This window comes from Pectinophora gossypiella, chromosome 14 (assembly GCF_024362695.1).
Source record: "Pectinophora gossypiella chromosome 14, ilPecGoss1.1, whole genome shotgun sequence".
NCBI classification, from domain to species: Eukaryota; Metazoa; Arthropoda; class Insecta; order Lepidoptera; family Gelechiidae; genus Pectinophora; species Pectinophora gossypiella.
The window spans coordinates 6,823,065-6,845,723 of NC_065417.1; the positions used below are offsets into that span (position 1 = coordinate 6,823,065).

The 22,659-nt window shown below is 38.7% G+C and overlaps 1 protein-coding gene across 1 annotated transcript in view; it reads right to left on the reverse strand.

The window, feature by feature from the left end:
- LOC126372312 (zinc transporter ZIP11) overlaps nt 1-22,008 on the reverse strand; it is a 48,669-nt gene extending 26,661 nt beyond the window's left edge. The window contains exons 1-4 of the mRNA XM_050018010.1: nt 21,732-22,008; nt 21,250-21,484; nt 18,371-18,561; nt 10,861-11,054 (exon numbers count right to left, since the gene is read on the reverse strand). Of these exons, the coding sequence (XP_049873967.1) occupies nt 10,861-11,054; nt 18,371-18,561; nt 21,250-21,484; nt 21,732-21,839 (728 nt within the window). The 5' untranslated portion in view covers nt 21,840-22,008. The remainder of the gene's footprint in view (nt 1-10,860; nt 11,055-18,370; nt 18,562-21,249; nt 21,485-21,731) is intronic.
- Nucleotides 22,009-22,659: the final 651 nt, after the last annotated feature.

Below are 22,659 nucleotides of genomic sequence, written 5' to 3' on the forward strand. Positions count from 1 at the left end.
TGTTGTCGACGCGGTATACGAACGATTCCTTGTTTATATTGTAGCGAATGTACCGCAGCGCATGTTGAGCAGGTGAATTATGAATGGAACACGTCACTCCGCCCACGCAGGCCCGCGGCCTAAGCCTGGCCACTGCTGACTGGTGACAATGCCAGCGCCGTACATTCCAATATTATGCTTACTTCACGTCCATCAAATATCTATATATGAAAAAAGAAACTGACTGGCTGGCTGATCGATCAACATAGCCAAAACCCCTGGGCCTCGAAACATGATGCACAAACATTACTTAAATGACGTGAAGAAGGGATTATTAGAAATTCATTTCCTAAAGGGTTAAATAAAGGGATGATGATGAAAATTTGTATAAAGTCCACGCGGACGAAGTCTAAATATGAGTTATGAAATGTCAGTTAATATCAGGTTTACTGGTACCACCGTTATGCGTAGAAGCTCAGCGATTATACACCTAAGTATGCGGTCGTTGAAAAAATCCGGACCAGAATGTAGTTGCACTTGAATACAAATTGACAAGTTAATAAAACGCTCGAGGCGCGAGTGCGCAGGCTTCCCGCAGGTATGCAGGCCAGTACAATCTCGCGCCTAAGCCATTACTCATCCATTCATATTACCAAACGTGCCAAGGGCGGCGCTGCCTACCGGAGATTTACTCACAACGCTCAATATTCACGCAGTTTACTCATGCACTACTAGGAAAAAATGTGCATATACTGAGAACCGGTCCGCACATACTATCGTGACTCAACTACTAGGTACTTTATCATTTATTATAAATATAAATAACCTAACAAAGGATTATACTTTAAAATATTTTATTTAAAGTTATCACATTTCCTCTTACTAAAACTAAGAATATAATCGCAATCGAGAAAACTCGACGCAATCACTGAGCGGAAAATTTCTAAATATATCTTTAACTAAAACTACAATCTCTTCGTATGATAGAATTCAATTATACCTAATCTTGTCACAATATTATAACTTAGGTGATAGAAAATTGGATGAAACAATTTTAATAGGATGGTGATGGGGGAAATTCATACGATTGTATATCCCTGAAACGAATGCCATGAAAAATAAGTAAGGGAAGGCCAAAAGAAACAAACAAACTGTCTGCATACCACTACGGGTGAAAAGAGGTTTGGACCATTCATTTTCCAGTAGGGTTGGTCTAGATATTCAGCAAAACACCACCACCACCGACCTTTTACCAAGAAGAGTGACAATAAAAGAAAAGTGAGGCAAGAAAACTTCTTTTCCCCGGCTATACAGGTTGAGAGAAGCTGCAGTAGCTTTAGGCGGATGAGACGTTCGTTATGTAAAATTGACGATTCAAAGTGTAACTATGTTACCTATTGAATAAAGATATTTTTGAATTTGAGATTTGTAATACGGGACTACTTCTGTTCCTTTTTTGAGAGGTTTCCACTGGGATTCGTTGAGAGGTTCAGCACATCGAATTTTTTCCCAAGAAAGGCGATTGTTCAGATGAAAGAGTTATTACATGTTTGTAGGTATAAAAGGCAATTAGGTTGGCGTGACGCGGGCCCGGCCACCATGACGCAGATGTGCTACTGACGCAACCAAGGAATAATTGATATTTGTAAAGAATCAACTACAATTGCAATAATTAATTATGTAAGCTCCACGCAAGCGGTGCGTTATCAGCATTGCTCCAGAACGCTACTACGTCGTCGGTGGCCGTTATACGTACAAAATGTGTAAGTAGTTCGAGGATAAAAACAAGTTTAGTTTTTAAGACAGATCCCATTGGATCTTGATATTCTTGATTTCATGGTATATACAAGAAAACGCAAGATCTAATTTTTTTGAACAAAACTTTAGTTTTGACGCATAATATGGTCTTCGAAAGCATAATGGTGTGAATTATGAACTGTCACTAACAGGTATCACACATAAGCCATAAATATACCTATACGGTAAGTATCAAAAATCTGGAGAAGGCCGTGTAACCGCTCACATGCGCATAAGTAACGATTAAGTAAGACAATGGTCAGGCAACAACAGCGGGCGATGAGGTACAGTTTTATTTAGCAGGCGCGGACGGCGGCGGCGGTCGTGGTCGGCGGACAGGAAATCGTAAAAGCGCATCTAGAGCGCCATTACGCAGCGCATCTTCCGGAAACGCGCTTTCCGGCGTCGCGTCGCTTGCTTCCGCCTAATACTCCTCGCTTTACGAGCGGCCACCGTTTACTGAACTCCTCTATTTCGGGCGACGACCGTGCCTCAAAGGATCCGCCGAGCTCCATACTTGAATGCACATTATGTTCATTACGCCCGCTTCTATACACGACCTACGTTGCCTTATCTCAGGAATGTAGAACAACTTTTATTGCATCCAATAACTTGTAATCGACGGCAAGATAATTTCATTACATGTTTATGTAACGTTTGGGAAAGCATTGTTATAATATAGCAATCAATACCGTGTTAATAGTCATAATAAAATGTAAAGGCGCATTCTTGGTTACAAAGCAAAATGTCAATACGTAATACCGAGCGACCGTTTTAGAAAGTATCGCGTTAGTAAAGAATTCGTTATGAAATAGTATGAAAAGGTATTGTTTGTGGTGGCGGAGGAAAAAAATGAAAAAGCAAACAGTTGCGCATTCCACCGGCTAGTGCACGTGGTACATTCCAATGGGGTCATGCACCAGGCGCGCGCGTGCGTAAAAACAAGTGCAACGTACGAGCGTGCGGACCCGCGGACCTCGGCCGGCGCGCCTGCGCAGTCTGCACCACATGTCACTCCTGCACCCCGCACTCTCCGATCTAAACCCTCACTTCACGTTAATACCACCTCAAGCTTACAGCTGCAACTAGTGGCGAACATCACAGTCGGCCGGCAGCAATGCTAATTTATACAACTTTCGTATTCACACCTAACGTTAAATTCGCATTAGCGAAACCTGGGATATCAGCAGTAGAGACTATACGTAGATGAAAAGATGGTATTGCTTTCAACAGTTTCAACACGCACATGTAAATGCCAAACTCCAGATTTGTTTTCATAAAAGATGCTTGGAGCTTAGGTATGCAATGCAAAAAGCTGGAAAAATGGTGGTAGTTGTTGATGCGAAGTTAGATGTATGTTTAGATAGAGATAGCATGGCATCCTGAAGGCGCGAGGCAGGGAGGTCGGAGGCTCTGCAGGAATGCGGCCGGGGCCGGACGCGCCGCGCGCCCGCTCCCCGCTCCCTACATATTTATTTATTCAACTCCTTATGCTTAAGATTTTTCTCGTCCAAAATATTTTGTAATCTTTTGGTAAAGTTTGATTTTCGATCCTAGAATACGGACACACATATATATTGTTGCATTACGTCCTTCCTTATGAATGTTTAGTAGATTGGTAAACGGAGTGTAGATGAGTACCTAAGCCTAAAATCGTTTAGTATGCAAACCGTTTGATTTAGGTAGTGGCGTAGTAATCATCATCATCATCAGCCCATTAACGTCCCCACTGTTGGGGCACGGGCCTTCCCTATGGATGGATAGGGAGATCGGGCCTTAAACCATCACGCGGGCCCAGTGCGGATTGATGGTTATTAACGACTGCTAATGCAGCCGGGAGCAACGGCTTAACGTGCCTTCCGAAGCACGGAGGAGCTCGAGATGAAAACGTTTTTTTTGTGGTCTTTGCGAAAGTTGCTTTACTTCAACAATCGCAAACCGAGCGCGATAACCGCTGCGCCACCGAGCTCCTCAACGTAGCGTAGTAATAATAAATACCAATAATAATGAAAATAGTATGATTAAAATTACTTCAACTATCTACAAATATTCATAATCAAGTGTGTTATTCCCAAAAACGTAACAACATTAATCAAAACAAACTACAATCTTGATTTCATATAAGGCGCGGTGTAAATTTCTGGCAAGGCGTAATTTAAAACTCGACAAAACGGCTTCAAAATCCGTGGAAGGAGCAAACGCCGACACATTCCCGAGGCTTGAATCGTAAATTACAGCAGCGCGAGCGGCGCCGGCGCCGGGAGGAGCGCTTGTTACGATATTTGAACAAATTCCCGGCGGTGTTAATCTGCATAATAACAGCGGCGGTACAAAGCGGTTGCCGACTCCCATTATGCGCGGGCGCCACCCGCGGCCCGCACCCCGCGCCGCACCACCATACTTACACGAACCTCGGCACCGGCTAACTACGACGTTAAATCGACCGCCTTATCGCCTACCATCGTAATGAACGCCCGCTGCAAGATTCTTTCGTTTATGAAAAACATCGGGACGGATAACCTATAATTAGGGGCGCTGGCGAAAAGTTACTGTTATTATTGAACATTTTGGAGGAACCCACGCATTGCAGCCGACGAGCCCGATACGGGATTGCATTCCGCGCCACGACTAAGCTTGCTAATCAGTTCTTGGAACGCGGATCCAAAAGCACGCAAATCATTCCATAATTTGCAATTATGTGACTTCATAATCTGTGACATTAGTTACACGATACAACAAAGTTGCAACATCAGACGATCTTGCAGGGTATGCTGATTATAGTTGTATCGGAAGCAATCTGGAGTAATCCTTTCGCAGTAACGAATACACGAATCAGCTTTATCGCAATAATAGTTTCGAGTAATTAAACGAAACAGCGGGTCGTCAGGGAAGGTGCAATTACTTGTATAATAAGCGCGAGGCAATCTGCATAACAAGCGGGAACAAAGGGATTGTTGAGTGTTATCTCGTTAGTCGCCATTACCTGGAGCGGCCATCGGCCGGCCGGCACCGCGGTCCAAACCCGCTACGACTCACATTTGCAACTCAACAATCCTTTACATTTTATTAACCGCTATGTTTTCAATTGCAGCATTTTTCCATGAAATATTATACAACACATATGTAACTCTTATTAGCAACCTTAAGGCTTTGGCTATTTTAAGACAAACATGCTAAATAACGTAAGAAATTAATGAGCTTAGGCGATATCATCTCCCTAGCATTATCCCGTTTTTCACAGGGTCCACTTACCTAACTTGAAAATTTGACAGGTCAGAGTTTAGGCGGTTGGTTATAATTTATAACTTATCTATCACCTAAGTGAAGTGAACTCCAATTTCAATAGTGCCTTGGATGGTTATGGCTTAACACATTCGTCTCTAAAAACGTAAACATAACATAACATAGCACCACGCCTGTATCGCCGAAGGGGTAGGCAGAGGTATATAGAATTATACACATACCCCTCGTCAGATTTAAGTCCCATGAGCCTATTGCTATTAAGCGGACAAAAATTTTGGAAACCATATGATATCAATCATCTTTGATCCAAAGATAATGGGCCGGGATTCAAATCTGTAACACTACGATGAAAGTCACGCGATCTCCGAACAGGACTATCACGGGTTTGTAATAACGCAAATAATAATTATATGTTCATTATTGCAGCATGGCAAGCTACAGAGGCTGCAAAAGGTCGCGGCTGGAAAGAGTGGAATTCTGTTGTTCGAGATAACAGGATTAGAAGATATGCTAAAAAGAAACGTAATGGAATGTAAAAATATCAGGCGGAAGCAAAAAAAAAACTTGGGATAAAATCTTCGAATGTGGTTCAGATAATCTCGTAATGATTGGTGATCAACCAACCTCTATTAGAATTGCACCAGAATATGTTAAAAGTATTCTTGTAAAGGTAAGATCCATTCTTAGTCAAACACGTGTATGAATTAGATCTTGACCGTTTTCATGCGTCGTTTTCCTTAATCACTGTCCGAATACACGTGGTACAACATTCAGGGTTTGAACATTCGATCTGTTGAACAAAGAGTACCACGCAAATACCAAACAAAAAATGTATATTTTTTTCGGATAACATTTAATTTTATATTCCTCGTAGTTCTAAGTTCCAAACGACTTTAGTTGCAGAGGTACTATTGTATTGTTTACAACGGTATACAGGGTGTTAGTGACATCGTAACGAAAACTCTGAGGGATGATTCAAACCATGATTCTGAGTTAATATAAAGTGGAATTTTCCATCGCAAAAATTGAAAATAATTTTCATAAACTCAAAAGAATAATGAATTTTGCGACGGAAAATTCCACTTGATATTAACTGAGAATCATGGTCTGAATCATCCCCCTTAGTATTCGTTACGATGTCACTGTATATTTCATTTTTCAGGACCATACCCTACGATGTTTACAGCTGCTGGGCTTCAAGAAATTAACCGATGGGGGTATGGAGCATACTCCACCACGCTGCTCCAGCGGTTTGGTTGTTTACGGCTATTGAAACAAAAGCCCGTAAGTTGTTTACATGCCCTCAGAATATAGTGGTTTAGACCCTTGATTACTGTTCTGAACTCTTACGGGCTTCGTGTTTTGAGGTGCGAAAAGATATGCCTAGCCAGGAGGGAAGGGGACGCACCGAAAAGTATAAATTTATAATGAGCATTTAGGTAGGTGTAAATAAAAAATACCCTAAAAAGTTTTAATGCCCCACTGCACTGTTTTAATGGTCCAAAGGGAATTAAAAAAAAAAAAACTAAACGGTCTTCAAAATCTGTTAACAGAAATTAAGAAATAACATTTTGTTGAATACAATTTTAGAATCTAAATTCTGACGTCGGCGCAAACAGCAACCTTTGCAACCTGCAAATGCCCCACCGTGGTTAAGTAGGTACTTTGTACAATGGATGGAACATGCAGTTCGACCGTTTTTCACCTTGTGCCAACTTCAGAATTTCGATTCTGACATTGTATTCAACAAAATATTATTGGTTACCTTCGTTAAACAAATTTTGAAGTCGGTTTACTTTTTAAATTAGTTTTTCTTTTAATAACTATTTACGTCAATAACCAGGTACCTACGTTATCCCAACACTCGAATGTAACAGACCTTATAATTCGCATTATGTATGACCGACACACCCTTGACCGTTTTCCAACTTTCATTCATTTTCGTTTAAATCAGTTATAATGATATTTAATATAAGTACTATTAATTGACTTCTAAACTTCTACTAGTATAGTCGAAACGCAAGATTCCTAATAATTTCAATTCCAGCATTACGTGTTACTTTTTTAATGGTTTTTTGACCTGTTCCTCAATCAGCGGTTATCGCTATCGACCCACTAGCATCGATTAATTCTTTCAAATACTATCCTTTCAGTGACGCCCTGAGCCAAGGTTCGCGCCCAACTGGGCACCCTCAGGCCTATTGTTTTAAATTTTGTACCGAGAGAGAGCCCTAAGCGCTCCCCATTTGTCCGGCTAAGTAGTTAATGCCATTTGCGGCAAGTCAAGTAAAGTAAAATATCATATTTTTTGACCATAACATCAAAACTATAAAACTGATTTTGATGAAACTTATACTTTTCCTTAGTATTAAATGACAGTTTGATGTTGCCTACTAACAATGATAAGGGTGTCCTTCATACAGAAGACATCAACGACATTATTTCTTTTGTTCGTAAAATATGTAAATATAAGGCCGCCTGTTGTGCTTTTCTGTATATGTTGTCCTTATCTCTGTATTTTGTGTCCATTATGCTCAATAAAGTATTTTATCTATCTATGTACTTTTGACCATAACTGAAAACTAACGAGCCTATTTTGGTGAAACTAGCTCTATTTCCTAAGTTACTTAATCTAATATAAAAAAGTATTATTACAAAAAGGTTTGTAGTATCTGGGAAATGCGTGGACATAGATACATATATACAAACAACCATACATACAAACATAAACCTATGAAATTTGGCATACGTGTTTAGAATAAAAGTCCACATGGACTAACATGCGAATAATTCCAACAAGACGAGTATAGTATAATACGGGTCAAACTGAGAACCTTCTTGTTGTCGAAGTCGGTTAATTCGTTGGTTGTCGTAATCCAAAAGCAATTTATTAAGGTTGTCGATGTGTAAATCGTCAATCAATTTAGCAATTTGACAAAGTAGGTACTCGTACCAGTTTGAGACTCTACTTTACTTCTTCATTGCATAAAAAAGAGATTACAAAAGCGGTTAATTTTGCATACAAAGGCGGGCCAACCGTTTTACATCGAAATGCAAGTAATGAACTATGAAATTACTGAAATTGCATATAGATAAATTACTGAAGCGTCTTCAGGCACTTAAAAAATATGGTTTCATAACGCATTTTTGTTTAAATGTATATAGAAATATTATTTACACAATCTTCTAAAATAAAAAATGCTTGGATAATAACTATAACAAATATACGGTTCTGAAATAGAATGACAAAATCGTATTGAGGTTCATTTTGTGTCGAAATATAAAGCGGATACTGGATGGTGGAGATTTTACTTTTTATTTTGTATTCTTTTAGTTTACCTATACTTTTCATTCATTCCGAACGAACTGTGTTGCAATCGAAATCCAAATGAATTCTGAACGTTCTCCAACAACTCATAATTTTGCAATTTCTCTGAATAGTTTAGTGGTTACTTTTTTGCAGACCGTACCAGCAAGCGATGGGCAATTTAGAGATTGGAGTCGACGAGTAATGTGAATGCGCCCGCGACTGTGTACATCAGTGAGAGGTGCCAATATTTAACGGTTATGAATATGTTGGGAGGCACCCACGCATACAGACGCGACAAATCGCCAAGGTTGCCTTCAATGATACGGCGCGCCGACGGATTTTTCAGTGAAATAGTTTCACCGGCGGCGGTGGCGGTGACGGCAACGTCTGCGCCGCCGCGGGTCAACGCCCCGAGGCCCGCCACGAGATTTGGCTCGACTCGACGCAACTACAAATGAACCGTCCTCGCCAATACACTCATTTCGCGAATCGGATTCGCTTGCCGCACCAGATATACCGCACTTCCGTTGCGACACCTATTTACAACACTACATATTTTTATGTCAGAAAAAGATGTCAGTCCGCTTAGTTACTGAAACTTACAGGAGCTACAACTAATTCCAAATGTCTAAAATTATTAACTACCACAGCAGTTCAAACACTGAACAATGACTATGACCACCCACAAAAAAGAAATATTTAAGAAACTTATCTCTCTCTCATTGAAGAACTGAATAACAAAGATAACTAAAAATAGATGTATTAATGACTTTGTTACATAGAATGAAATAGGAAGCGTCGTTTTAACGAACGAAACGATGTTAAACGTTTTATAATGAAAAATTCTTGTAGCCAGAATCGAGAGTATGCCAACAAGGTAAGTAGGCGTGTGACGGCTCATGCCAAACATTCGATGAGACGAGACTTGACAATTTTCTGCGGCTTTATCTTCTACAAAAAACAGTATATTTATATCTTGTAAAATGTAGAATGTCATGCCGAGAGACATTGAAGAGGTGAATAATGTGTCCGATAATAACCAAAAAGCCAAAAACATTCATTTTAAATCGGCTGTTTAACAGATGGCACATTGAATTTGATGTAGAGTCCTTTTTCGAAAGTAAGTAGGTAGGTAGTTGTAATATCGATTGTATGATTGCGGAGTTAACATTAGCGTGGTATGGAGAGCACTAGCGGGTCCCGAGCACAGGCATAGTGCAGGCGCTAGTTGCATCCCGCTCGCGCTCGCAGTTATCAATGAAATTCCTGCAGCACCGCCGTTCCAACGGTGCCTCGCGTTCCTACCTGACGTAACAAAATGGCCGACACTCCGCCGGTCGACACACATACTGGTTCCTACTAATTCCGACCAATTTCCTTAGCGGACGCGTTTTCTAACGGCTGATTTCTTAACACATACAAGACGGAAGCGAATCTCGCAGAAGCGACACTTACAGTTGCTAATATACGATATACAAAATCACTATACCAGCTATGTCGACATACGTGCAAAAATTAAAATTTGCATCAAAAGTTTACGCTCAACGCGTTTAAAAGTTAATATTGCTGGTTTCCCAGACAGAAGATGACGCAACTTAGTACTTTTGTGTATCTAAAGCAATAACTTATGAAAAAGAAACATTTCAGCGATTTTGGAAACGTTGACAGTAACGCCATCTTTGGATTGTATGTAAGTAACAATTGCGCAAGCGCAAGTTTGTCTGTCTAAAATGTGTATACATACCAAGTGATATAACTAGATGGCAGTAGAAGCATGAACCACTTTACAATAGTGACTTGCTGAAATAGTTATGACAGTAACTGATAGGTGGCGCTGTTAGCTAAAACAAAGGTTTATAAGGAAATATACTTCTCCATCATCGCATTGGATTTGTAGCTCATATTTGATAGGAGTACACGTAATATTTAACAGATGGCGTGTTTTACCAAGGTCATCATATCCAATGTTTTTTTTTTTTTAAAGAAATATGTTTCTGTTATCTATCTGCGACAAAGATCTCTCCTAAATGGGCGATAATAATTTAATTAGGCATCGTCTGGACAGAATGTAGTTACATTAACTAATATAGATTACGTGTGCGCAAACCTCAATTTTATACTCGACTAGCTTTCCGCCCACGACTTCATCCGCGTGGTTTTCTTTTTATAGCAGTAAGCACTCCGAATTGGTTTCTGGAACGTACTCTATCCTTGGAAAGTACCTTATATCCCAAGTTTTCATCTATCTATTTGCCAATTTTCCGTCCAAATCGGTCCAGCGATTTAGGTGGTGTTGGTGATGCGAATCCTAGGTCGGGCTCTGAACCAACTAATTCGAATTTATGGGTTTGAATTTAAAGGATCATAGATTAGATATCACGTGGTTTCCAGGAATGTACTCTCGCCCCCTATTACATGGGACTTAAACGTAGCTGGCGAGGAGTGGGTGTACCTTTGACTACTCCTGGGATATAGGCGTGGTGGTGTGGTATGTTATATTAGTAGTACCTATGGATTTGAATAGGACTGACCTGGCGCTCTGGAAGGAGGCTTTGGTGTTTGAGGCAGCGGCGCCGAAGGAGACCCCGACGGCGAGCCCCTCGGGGATGTTGTGCACAGTGATGGCGACCACCAACAGCATGATCCGCTTCCACTGCGACTGCCGCGCTGCCAGCGAGTTGGCCACGCTCTCCCGGCGGTCACCCTCGCCATTCTCACCCGTCCGCTGGAAATACCACGACATATATTTCTTACTTTATTACTTGTTCTCCATTTTTGACCAGAGCGTACGTAAGGTCACGAGTACTAATATATACACTTTGATACCATAGTCACATTAACATTTTTGACAAATTAAACCATAAGTCTCATTAAATGACAAATATGACAGTGCGACAGGGTTCTAACGTGGGTTCATGATATTACTCATGACTGTACTAAACATACATAAACTGCCTATATACGTCCCACTGCTGGGCACAGGCCTCCCCTCAATCAACCGGAGGGGGTATGGAGCATACTCCACCACGCTGCTCCAATGCGGGTTGGTGGAGTGACTGACTGTACTAACCTGTAGTTAATAGAAACGTAATGAATATGATTCTTACCATACATGCTTTGCCTAGTGGAAGAATCATAGATATTGTTTCAGAAAAACTCAGTAAAAATGTAAACTTACACTAAAAATGTAATGCTGATTAGGTAAAAAAATTACATGTTTTTCAGAATATCATATTTTTATTCTTTATTTATTTTTTATAATTATAAATTATTTACTGTCTTCTAACAGAAAGATCGGTGAGGGTACTTAATTCATCTTACGATAAATGTACCTCTGGAATATAGTTGTAAGCTTGTATTATTGTATTCATATTAATAAAAAAATGATACAGGTGAGCTTATATCTAAAGAGATCTCCTCCAGCCAACCCTACGTGGTCTAATAGTTCATTAAGGATAAAAAATGGTGTTAGTCTATCAATTAGGAGTAAAAATATTATTGAGTAATGTGGTATAGCCATCCATCTAGTCTAAATGTGTTGACTGAAAGCTAAGCAGTGCAACTGTGATCAAGTGATATGAAAGTTGCCTTTCCCTGTTAATCCATGGTCACTTATTTATTCGTAATAATAGCTAGATCCTATATCCGACAATCCAGGGTGAAATATTATCGACACGCTTATAACATTGAGAACCAACAATAGAAGAAAGAGGTTGGAAGGGCTAAGTAAGCGCGAAAATTGCGCCATTGCGAGCAAACAGTTCACGTGATATCAACTTTGGACTCCGTAATAATATAGCAATAAGTAAAATATCGACTATCATGCAAGGATCTTAGTATGATCAGCTATTTATATAAAAAAAAACTTTTTTATGCAGTATCTTACGAAAAGTAATGATTAAATTGCAGCTTGTCACGTTAAATATATTGCCGGTAAAGTGGCTATGGAATTTGAGAAGCATTGGAGCTATAGTAGTTATCTGTTTGCAGGAGTAGCGGAGTTGAACCGGCGACAGCGGCTCTCATACAAAATACGCGTTAGGGCGTTTCCAACCTCTTTCTTCCATTCTGTGGAATCAACCACAGCCACAGACGATAAAACTGGCGAATTTTCGCAAACAAATTATTATTAAAATCAAATAACTGGAATTCCTTGAACCTTCTGTGTATTTAGTTGTCGGTCAACAGACGCGCTCACGGACACAGAAAGTCATTCCTTGTAAATATCCGTTGACATGTTTACGTACCTAACCAAATGAACTGGCCTCGAGTCAATTACGGTTTCATTCATATTTTTTCTCAATTTTGATTGTGTCTACAAAAACATGATAATACGTTTTGATCATTTATAGGTGTTTACCTACTGCTAAATTTTATTATTCGCTTATTTTATTGTTTTAAGCGTGACTTTAGTGTGAATTTGAGGTTTTGAGCTGAAGATCAGTAAGTACACCAAATACTAACGATAAAGTATTGACTCTTCTATTGTGTGGGTTGTGAGGTGGAATACCAACCTCATCAACCCTAGTGTCAAGGTTATTATTGGCCCCTGACAAGGCTCATGTAACGACTACTTACATCATTAAGCCTGTAATCACCAGATTTTCCGCAAGTAAGGTGATCCGTGCTTCAGAAGGCACGTTAAACCGTTGGTCCCGATTATTAGGATATTAGTCCTAACCAAACTAGGGATAACAAAGTGATTTTTGTGATATGTCCTCACTGGGTTTCGAACTCCAGACCACTGGATCGTGAGCCAAAAGGCCGTTTAACACTGACTTAAAAGGGTGTGTGTATGAGATGTCGTAGCGACTTCGTCGGACGAGTCTCACGAGGCTAGAGGTTACAGACGCATGACCGGATTATTGTACGCAGAGATGTCCTTCAGACTTTATCAAGAGCGCTTTTAAGTCGACAGGTCAAGTCAATGGCGTTTAAATTTTGAACGATTTGAAAATTGTGGTAACTAGTTTGTTTCTAGGCCAGATTAACCAGTTATGAAGCGATTTTGAAACATAAAAATAAAAATAAGACGCATTTATGAGATGTCTGACGTTGACAACTATCCATATTATGCAATGTTTCCATATTTGTTTATATTATGGATGTTATTTCAGTTCTACATCTCATACAGATACGAGCTCGCAATGTAACCGAACTGACAGGTTTTCCAGTAAAATGTCATATTGTATTCCCACATTTCCCACCTTGTTCTCGTCTCAATTGAAAAACAATAACACAATGTCAAGCTAGACAAATGCAGTTGTTACACATTCTGAATGATATAATTGTAACAAGTGTTCAAGATAAGGTCAATCAAGTGGATACCATTGTTTGTCAAAGAAAATTTATTAGAAATCTACTACATGTCATATGTACAATAACCAAAATCATCATCTCCCTAGCATTATCCCGTTTTTCACAAGGTCCGCTTACCTAATCTGAAGATTTGACAGATCCGGTGTTTTACAGAAGCGACTGTCTGTCTGACCTTTCAACCCGCGAAGGGAAAATCAGCCCAATACAGGATACGTCACATACCTCCGAAAATGCATTGATCGGGAACGTGGGTTTCCTCACGATGTTTTCCTTCACCGTTGAACACGTGATAATCATTTATGATTCAAACATGAATTCGAAACCAAATCCAACAATCATTGGTTTAGGCCTGTGCTGGATTCGAACCTGTGCGCTGTGAGAGGCAAGCGTTCTACCAACTGGGCTACTACCACGGCTCACAATATCAAAAATCTGGTTAATATTTTAGATCGAAACCTATAGGGTAATACTAATAAGTATATACTAATCGCCCTTGGTCTTGGTTCCATACTAGACCATTAACCCGGCCCCAGGGGGAACAGAGTCATCTTCTCTGCCCTCCACTGGGGCAATTCCTGTTCGGCGCGTCCTTGCCGCGGGGGTGGGCGCCTCTTACTTCAGTAGGCCGGAGTGAGATGGTGGCTGAGTTCGAATAGGGTCCCAGACCTACGGGGTATAACGTAGAACCCTTGCCCAGGGATACGGGTGAAGACCTCAACGGCTACAGAGGCGGAGATGGGAGCCATCGGTACGGCAATACAGGACGGAAGGGGCATGTCACAGGGACTGTAACCTGGAACCTGACAGAGGGCAGCAGTAACTGTCAGTACTATTCAGAGGCAGAGGACAGGAGTCCTAGTATGGCTTTGTAATAGACTACTCTGGGCGCCATCGGTTTAGTCGATAAATGCCATATTCTGGAAATGACACACTAGTCTTAAAACGACAAATTCTATAAATGACAAAATCTGAAAACGCCACATTCTATTAATGACTTATTCTGCAAAAGACAGATTCTGGAAATGTCATATTCTATTATTGACAAATTCTACAAATGACACATTAACGTGAAATGTAGGTTCATGCGGATATGGTGCTAAATAACAAGTCATTCAATACTTAAAATATTATTATTTCTTGTTTAATCACTATAACTTAAATTTTACACAAATAAATCAGAAAAATAAACAAAATTAGACAGCCTCCGTGGTCTAGTGGTTAGAGCGTTAGGCTCACGATCTGGAGGTCCGGGTTCGATTCCTGATGGGGACATTGTCGAAATCACTTTGTGAGACTGTCCTTTGTTTGGTAAGGACTTTTCAGGCTTGAATCACCCGAAAAAGTAAGATGATTCCGTGCTTCGGAGGGCACGTTAAGCCGTTGGTCCCGGCTATTAGCCGTAAAAAAAACACCTCCACCAACCCGCATTGGAGCAGCGTGGTGGAGTATGCTCCATACCCCCTCCGGTTGATTGAGGGGAGGCCTGTGCCCAGCAGTGGGACGTATAATATAGGCTGTTTATGTAAACAGAATGTAGTAATTCTTTTTTTAATTGTCAAAAATCTTTAGATATTAAATCACAAAAGTAACAATGATTCATGATTAATTTACTTACTGAAAAAAAATGGCATTCTAAAGAAGGAGTTGCAGGTATATACCTAGTTTTTTTCAAAAAGTGTTCAACGCTGATCTGTCCTCTGTTTAATTGCTTTAATAGCCTTGCATATTTTTTATCAAACTGTATGTATTTATTTCTCCTATTTTTTCGTTGACTTTCGAATAAATTATTTTTTATTTTTTTTATAATCAAAAAAGAATTACTACATTCTGTTTACATAAACAGCCTATATTATACGTCCCACTGCTGGGCACAGGCCTCCCCTCAATCAACCGGAGGGGGTATGGAGCATACTCCACCACGCTGCTCCAATGCGGGTTGGTGGAGGTGTTTTTTTTACGGCTAATAGCCGGGACCAACGGCTTAACGTGCCCTCCGAAGCACGGAATCATCTTACTTTTTCGGGTGATTCAAGCCTGAAAAGTCCTTACCAAACAAAGGACAGTCTCACAAAGTGATTTCGACAATGTCCCCATCAGGAATCGAACCCGGACCTCCAGATCGTGAGCCTAACGCTCTAACCACTAGACCACGGAGGCTGTCTAATTTTGTTTATTTTTCTGATTTATTTGTGTAAAATTTAAGTTATAGTGATTAAACAAGAAATAATAATATTTTAAGTATTGAATGACTTGTTATTTAGCACCATATCCGCATGAACCTACATTTCACGTTAATGTGGCATTTGTAGAATTTGTCAATAATAGAATATGACATTTCCAGAATCTGTCTTTTGCAGAATAAGTCATTAATAGAATGTGGCGTTTTCAGATTTTGTCATTTATAGAATTTGTCGTTTTAAGACTAGTGTGTCATTTCCAGAATATGGCATTTATCGACTAAACCGCGCCATCCCACTCGCGTCAGACAGAGTACTGCGGGGCGGAAGGCAAGAGGGAAACCACTGCCCTATTTTTCCCTAAAAAGTAGCATGGAGAGTATTCGGAAAATGCTACACCGACAAGAGCGTGGCTCTTAAATTGATGATGATGATATACTAATATTATTACGCACAGATTTAGTATTACCTTATAAGTTTCGAACTATCTAGTCATCTAAATGGTCTCTGGGAGTTTAGGCGTGATGATATACGGAATATGGATTTCTTTGAATTTTTTGGTTTACCTTAAAAACCGGTGTACTAATAATAAAAAACGGATATAAACTGTCAATTTGCAAACGATAACGTCAAGGACGCAACTTTGTGATTGTAGAATATCATGTTTATTCATCGACTTACCGCAGTATTAAGCTATTTATTAATTTGCTAGTACGTATAACATAGCTTCATTGCTTCTATGCTGTTCTGGGAGCAAATAAAAAACATAGAAAACGTTCAGCTGCTTGTCTTCCCGGGCATGTCGTAAAAACCGACAGAGGGATTGTGTCATCTAACATGATGGACTAATGTTATGGGCGATAGGCTGATCCCTTATCACCATAAGGTTCATCATATCCAGCTTACGACATCGTATCAACAGTGGCTGCAAGTTGTCTTTGATTACTTGTGGCTCTGCCCACCCCATTAGGGATTACGGGCGTGAGTTTATGTATGTATGTATGTACGTATAACATAGTTTTACGAGTATACTAGTACTAAAGTTTATCTTTCTGTCCACATTTCTACAATCTCCTACGTGATGTATCTTGAAGTTAAAGTACGTGGTCGATGACACGTCATATCCATACAATAGGCCACCAGCCACCTACACTAATGAGTACAAAATTGATTTTGCATGACTCAATTCAAAGTTTAATTTACCATTCGCGTTATCTTTCTATATAATTTTATCGCACAATTTCAAGCATTTCTATTAAATATACGGGCACATGCTGGTAACTATGGTTGTATTTGTATGCACAGAGTGAGTTTAAAATTCATCTGTGGGATATTTGCAGAAGATCGATATTGATGTGGTGTTACTGTTACTGGCTTCTTTGCATCGTAAAATAAATATAATGCACTGCACATTACCAGCGAGTATACTAATTTAACAGTAATAGATACAACGATGCGATCCCTCCGTTGACTTTCTTTGATGACGAGCCTGAGGGCCAATTTGCGAGTGTTCTTCATGTCTTGCGTGACTTGCGATACACATGGTCTTTGATGTATGGCTTTTATTTAATTCGGACTGGTCGTCTTCTTCTATCGTGTGAGTTGTGAGGTGGAGTACCAACCTCATCAACCCTGGTGTCAAGGTTACTATTGAGCCGCCTAAAGCCCCTGACTTGGCGCATATAACGACTACTTACTTACATCAGTAAGTAGTAACCGGGACCAACGGCTTAACGTGCCTTCCGAAGCACGGATCATCTTACTTTCGGTTACCAGTAATGTCCTAACCAAACTAGGGACCGGACTGGTTATACGTTAGCTATTGTAAATATAAACACATAAGTTCGACACTTTGCTAAGCTTTCTGGGATGGTACTTCATCATCATCAGCCCATTAACGTCCCCACTGCTGGGGCACGGGCCTTCCTTATGGATGGATAGAAAGATCGGGCCTTAAACCATCACGCGGGCCCAGTGCAGGGATGGTACTTAAGAGCTACATGCCGGGGCTGGTCGCCTATTTCCCATTGGGTTAACAAGGAAATCCACTTACTACGATACTGACATATAACTTTTGCTTTTTCCACTCTCATCAAAGACTTCATGCATGCTCGCCGGTTTAGAGTACTCTTAACCTGGTCTTTCTATAAAACATGCTGTATCTGATCGCGGTAAGTACGCCTAGGCCACCAGCACTTCCTCTACCAACTCAACCACTTACACCCGCATCATTTTTTTTTCGTAAGACTACTTTCATTAATTCTCTCTATATGTCCGAACCATCTGAGAATTTCTTTCGCAATTCAAGTCACTACATTATGTATACGCTTATTAAATAAGATGTATGTATGTATTGTTCTTAGAAAAGGTTTAATACGATCTACTCTGACCCGGCGTGCGTGTATGAAGCGATTGATGAATGTGGAGGAAGCAAGAGAAGAGTGTCAGGATCGAAGCAAATGGAATTCTATAGTCTCTGCTTACCCCGGTGAGAAGTAGGCGTGAGTTTATATATGTATGTATGTATATATTATGTAATACTGACCAGCGAGTGATGGGAGTGATGGTGTCGCCGGCGCTGCGCCGTGTGTTGGTTGGTGATGCAGTCGGCGAATTCCGCGGGCGCAGGCGCATCCACCGTCACCACGCTGCTCGGGTTATTTGGCCGCTTGTTTAGCGCTGTCATCATCTCCAAGTCTTCTAGCTTCTCCTTCGACTCTTTGCTCTTTGTCATCGCTGAAATTTGTTTTTTTTTATAGGTAATAAAGATTACAAAAGTTTGAAGTAAGGAAGGCATAGTGAACTGTACCATGGACTAGACATTGCTATCATAATGTTTGTTTAATGTATTTAATTTATACTCTATACTCATATTGGATGAGAGCCTAAGAGAGAGATAAAAAGGGTTTGTTTTGTTTCAGTTACAAGTCATCGAAAACTATATATTTTTTCCACATTTATTTATTGAATAGGTATTTGTTCTATAAGCAGTTATATTGCACTCCTTGCACAAACTCAAATTAGGAATCAAATTCTTGCTGTGTTTATATAAACTACTATTATTTAAATATTTTTTGTTGAGTTCAAACACAATATAAAGTAAATAAGAAAATCATGCATGTTACTTTGTTTCAAAGTATATATTTACCACTATAAACCTCTTAACTTGTGCAGTCAATTTGATAAAGAACAAAGTATTTTTTATTATAGCTAGATAACACAGCCCAGTGTAAAGCAAAGGTACACATGGCACAACGAATCTAGTGTTTATCATATAACTCTATCGTATTATTTTAGTACGCGGTATGTTACAGCCATGCTAATAGCCAGTCATACAATATAGTTATATAACTTGGTTCACTAGAATGATATCATGTACGACGGTAATATACGACAAATGCATATATTGAGTTTGTGAGCAACAATAGGGTAGTTTATAACTAGTCAAATCAGTTACTTTTTACTAAATGTCTAAACACGAAATTACTATGGAATTTGTATGAAAAAGCAACCTGTGACGTCGTAGAAAAACATGACAAAAAGTTGCAAATATTATTACATTATTCTTTATTAAAATTCATGAATAAGTTGAATAGAAAAAAGAAATTGTTTTTTGTCACCTTTAGATCTGTCTTTATTTAGTAATCAGAATTCCATCATTATCTTTGACCTAGGAAACTACCCAATTTGTGCCACATATTTAGCATACTAGTCCTGTTGTTGTGATTGGGTACCAAACACGGTAAACGGTATTTTCTATGATTCTTGAAACATAAGCACATATTTTAATTGAATAATCTACAACTTCCTGTAGATTTGTACAGGCTACTGATTGAACTCCGGGGTTGACAAGGTTGGTCATTGATTTCACAACCCACATAAGAGAAGAAGGTGCAAATAAAAGAGAAGGTGCAGGTCGTGTCGTATCGGGAGGTGAAGGTTTTGGCGGGAAGAAGAGAGGAATGGCGATTACTCCACCGACAAGAGCGCAGCTCTTAAATAGAGAGAGAGAGATATTAGAGAAGAAGAACAGAAGACTGATTAATTAATTATAAGTAAACATAGAATTGTTTTACATGATATTGTTAATGCCATGCAAATTAACATAAGTTCCCAAATAAAATAAAACCAGGTAACTATCTCATGACCATAGATAAGATACAAATCCTGCACTATTGCTTTGCCTTCAACACATGGGAAAACAAAAACTTAACAACTATCTTATGAGATAACATTGAACAATAGATACAACATTGTCATACAAACATGTGTTCTTCCTTGTTATACTTGATCTTAAAGGATTTTCCCTAATTCTAACACCTATTTCCTACTGCAAATCATAACATAGGTAATTCACCAATGAACATGATCAGTCATTGGACAAGAGGCTATTACATAACAGTTATTTTAAAGCCCCCGATACTTCGAAACAAAGTTGGTGCTTATATAGGGAATAAGTATGATTTCAACAGTCACCATAGCCGAAACCGACTGGATCACATCATCATAATATGTTTTATAGTTCTATCATTGGTTTATAGAAAAAAAAAACTTTTTTATCCCTTTGGAGATGGCATGATGTTATGTTATGTGTATGCAGTGTTTTTTTTTTTTTTTTTTTTTTTTTTAAAATTAATGTTGTATATTAAGGATTTTATGAATTAAAATTAAAAGTCACTTTTTAAAAAGCAATGAGTATTTTTAGCTTCCTGTAAAACATAACATAATAAATACATGCAAATAGTATATTAAAAATTGATTAATCTCTATGATGACTATGTTTTCACCACTCATTATTGTTTTATAACAGTATTATGTGACATGGAGAACACAATGAGATAAGTTATAGAGTCATAGTTGAATGACAATAACTTATAACTTGCAAGTAACTGTTTACATCATGTTTGATAAACATACAATCTGTTTCCTTGGCTTAATAACTGATTTATTTCTATCTGTCGTCATTTATCTCCATTCAAAGATATGGAAGCATATCTCATTAAATATTACTCCATTAATGTGAATCAAATATCAATACTACCCAAAAAGATTAAAGATAAGTTCAATTCTTTAATTTAAGTAATAATTAGGTATAAATATTTAAAAAAGAACAAAAACACTAGGTAATCACCACAGGCTTCATCATAAAAAAGAAAAAAAAAGAATGAATAAATTATAAAATATAATATCATCTAGCTAATCTGTACAATAAAAATTAAAAGAAACTAGATAATTATTTTTAAGATACTCTTGTGAATGTCTTTTCTGCCTGTGTCATGTAAAACTTTAATTGATAAACATGTCTTGTATCCTTGTAGAATGATACAGTCACACTAGCCATTTATTTTCCTCCTTTCCCTTTGTTCATTCCAAATAACAAGTAATCAAAAGATAAAGGAAAATAAATATAAAACTGATACTCACACATCATCATATTTGCTGAATTGATTCCTAAATAGTCCAAGAATTTGTCAGTGCCAAATACGAATATGGCCCCGAAGAGGAAGCCCACGGCTACTGGTAAGAAGGCGAACTGTCCCTCTGATCCATATGAACCGGAGTCTTTGCACATCTGTATGGCAGGCTCTAGCAGAGACCAGTACGAAGCCGCAGTCATAACGCCAGCAGCGAAACCAAGAGATACATCTAGTAATTTTCTCTGTAACATGTGAAATATTTTTTTTTTACTGTAGGTGGGTACAGGAGAGAATGCGAACTACCCTAATTTCATAAAAAAAACATGTAAGCACATTTAAAGTCTTCAATTGATTCAAAATTAAGTTCCGAATGCTTTCAGAATTCAAAAACAGAAGAGTAGACACAAGTCTCAGAGTATTACTTTGTGTTGACCTTTGCAGTTGAAGTTCGTTTAAAAAACAAAATATACAAAAAGAAAACAAACATACATGTTTTCCTCGTATAAAGAACACGCAGCCGGCTCCTGCGGCCGTCAGCCCCCACGTCAGAAGGGTTCCCAGCAAGGCTTGGGTCACGGCCCCATACCCCGCGATCATCTTGATTTTATATTTTTTTTACTGACAGGAAACGATTTTAAGTACTATTTACAACACATATTTTAACACTGTTCTGATCCAAATAAGTAAACGTCAACTCGTTAAATTCTTTTTATACATTCCACATGTTTATCGTCGACAACCGACAACATTACGTCAAAAGATTTCAAGAATGTAAACGTCAAATTCGTTTGTCAAAACTTGGTGTTGTCAGCGTAACAAAATATTTTACACGTTTTTGTTATAGAGAGGTAAAGTTTGTGTATAATACGTGGATGGAAACTAACGATACATTATTTATTATGACAATTTTAACTTCATAGATAAAGGAACGGAGGATTGACAGCTGCTACTAATTTTAAAATAAATTAGTAAATTAAATTTTAAACCAGATAAGTCAATTAAGCAACTCACTTGTTTGAAGTTGTTTTCAACCCATTTGACTCTTGCTTTCAACTTTATTCTGTCGAGTTACCTATACGCCAGCTTTCCTAATTTTATTTTGAAAGGATTCTTTAAGATTTCTCCGTAAAAGTGACGTGTCGAGTGTTCCATAATTTTTTAGGCTGTCGATTGTTTGTTCCTTTCCTTTTCAGCGGATGAAAAAATATCAAGTACTTATATCTTAAGATAAATTTGAAAGGTGTCTGTTAGAATCAGCACCAGTTTTATTTTATTTTGAAATCAAATTAGTAAAATGTACATACTGTAATTTCTCATTTTTACGGAAATAATTTTAGACTGGAAACACTGAAATGACGTTGTCATGAACGTTCGAAAAGTATAATATATTTCACGTTCAGAAATAAAATAAAATTAG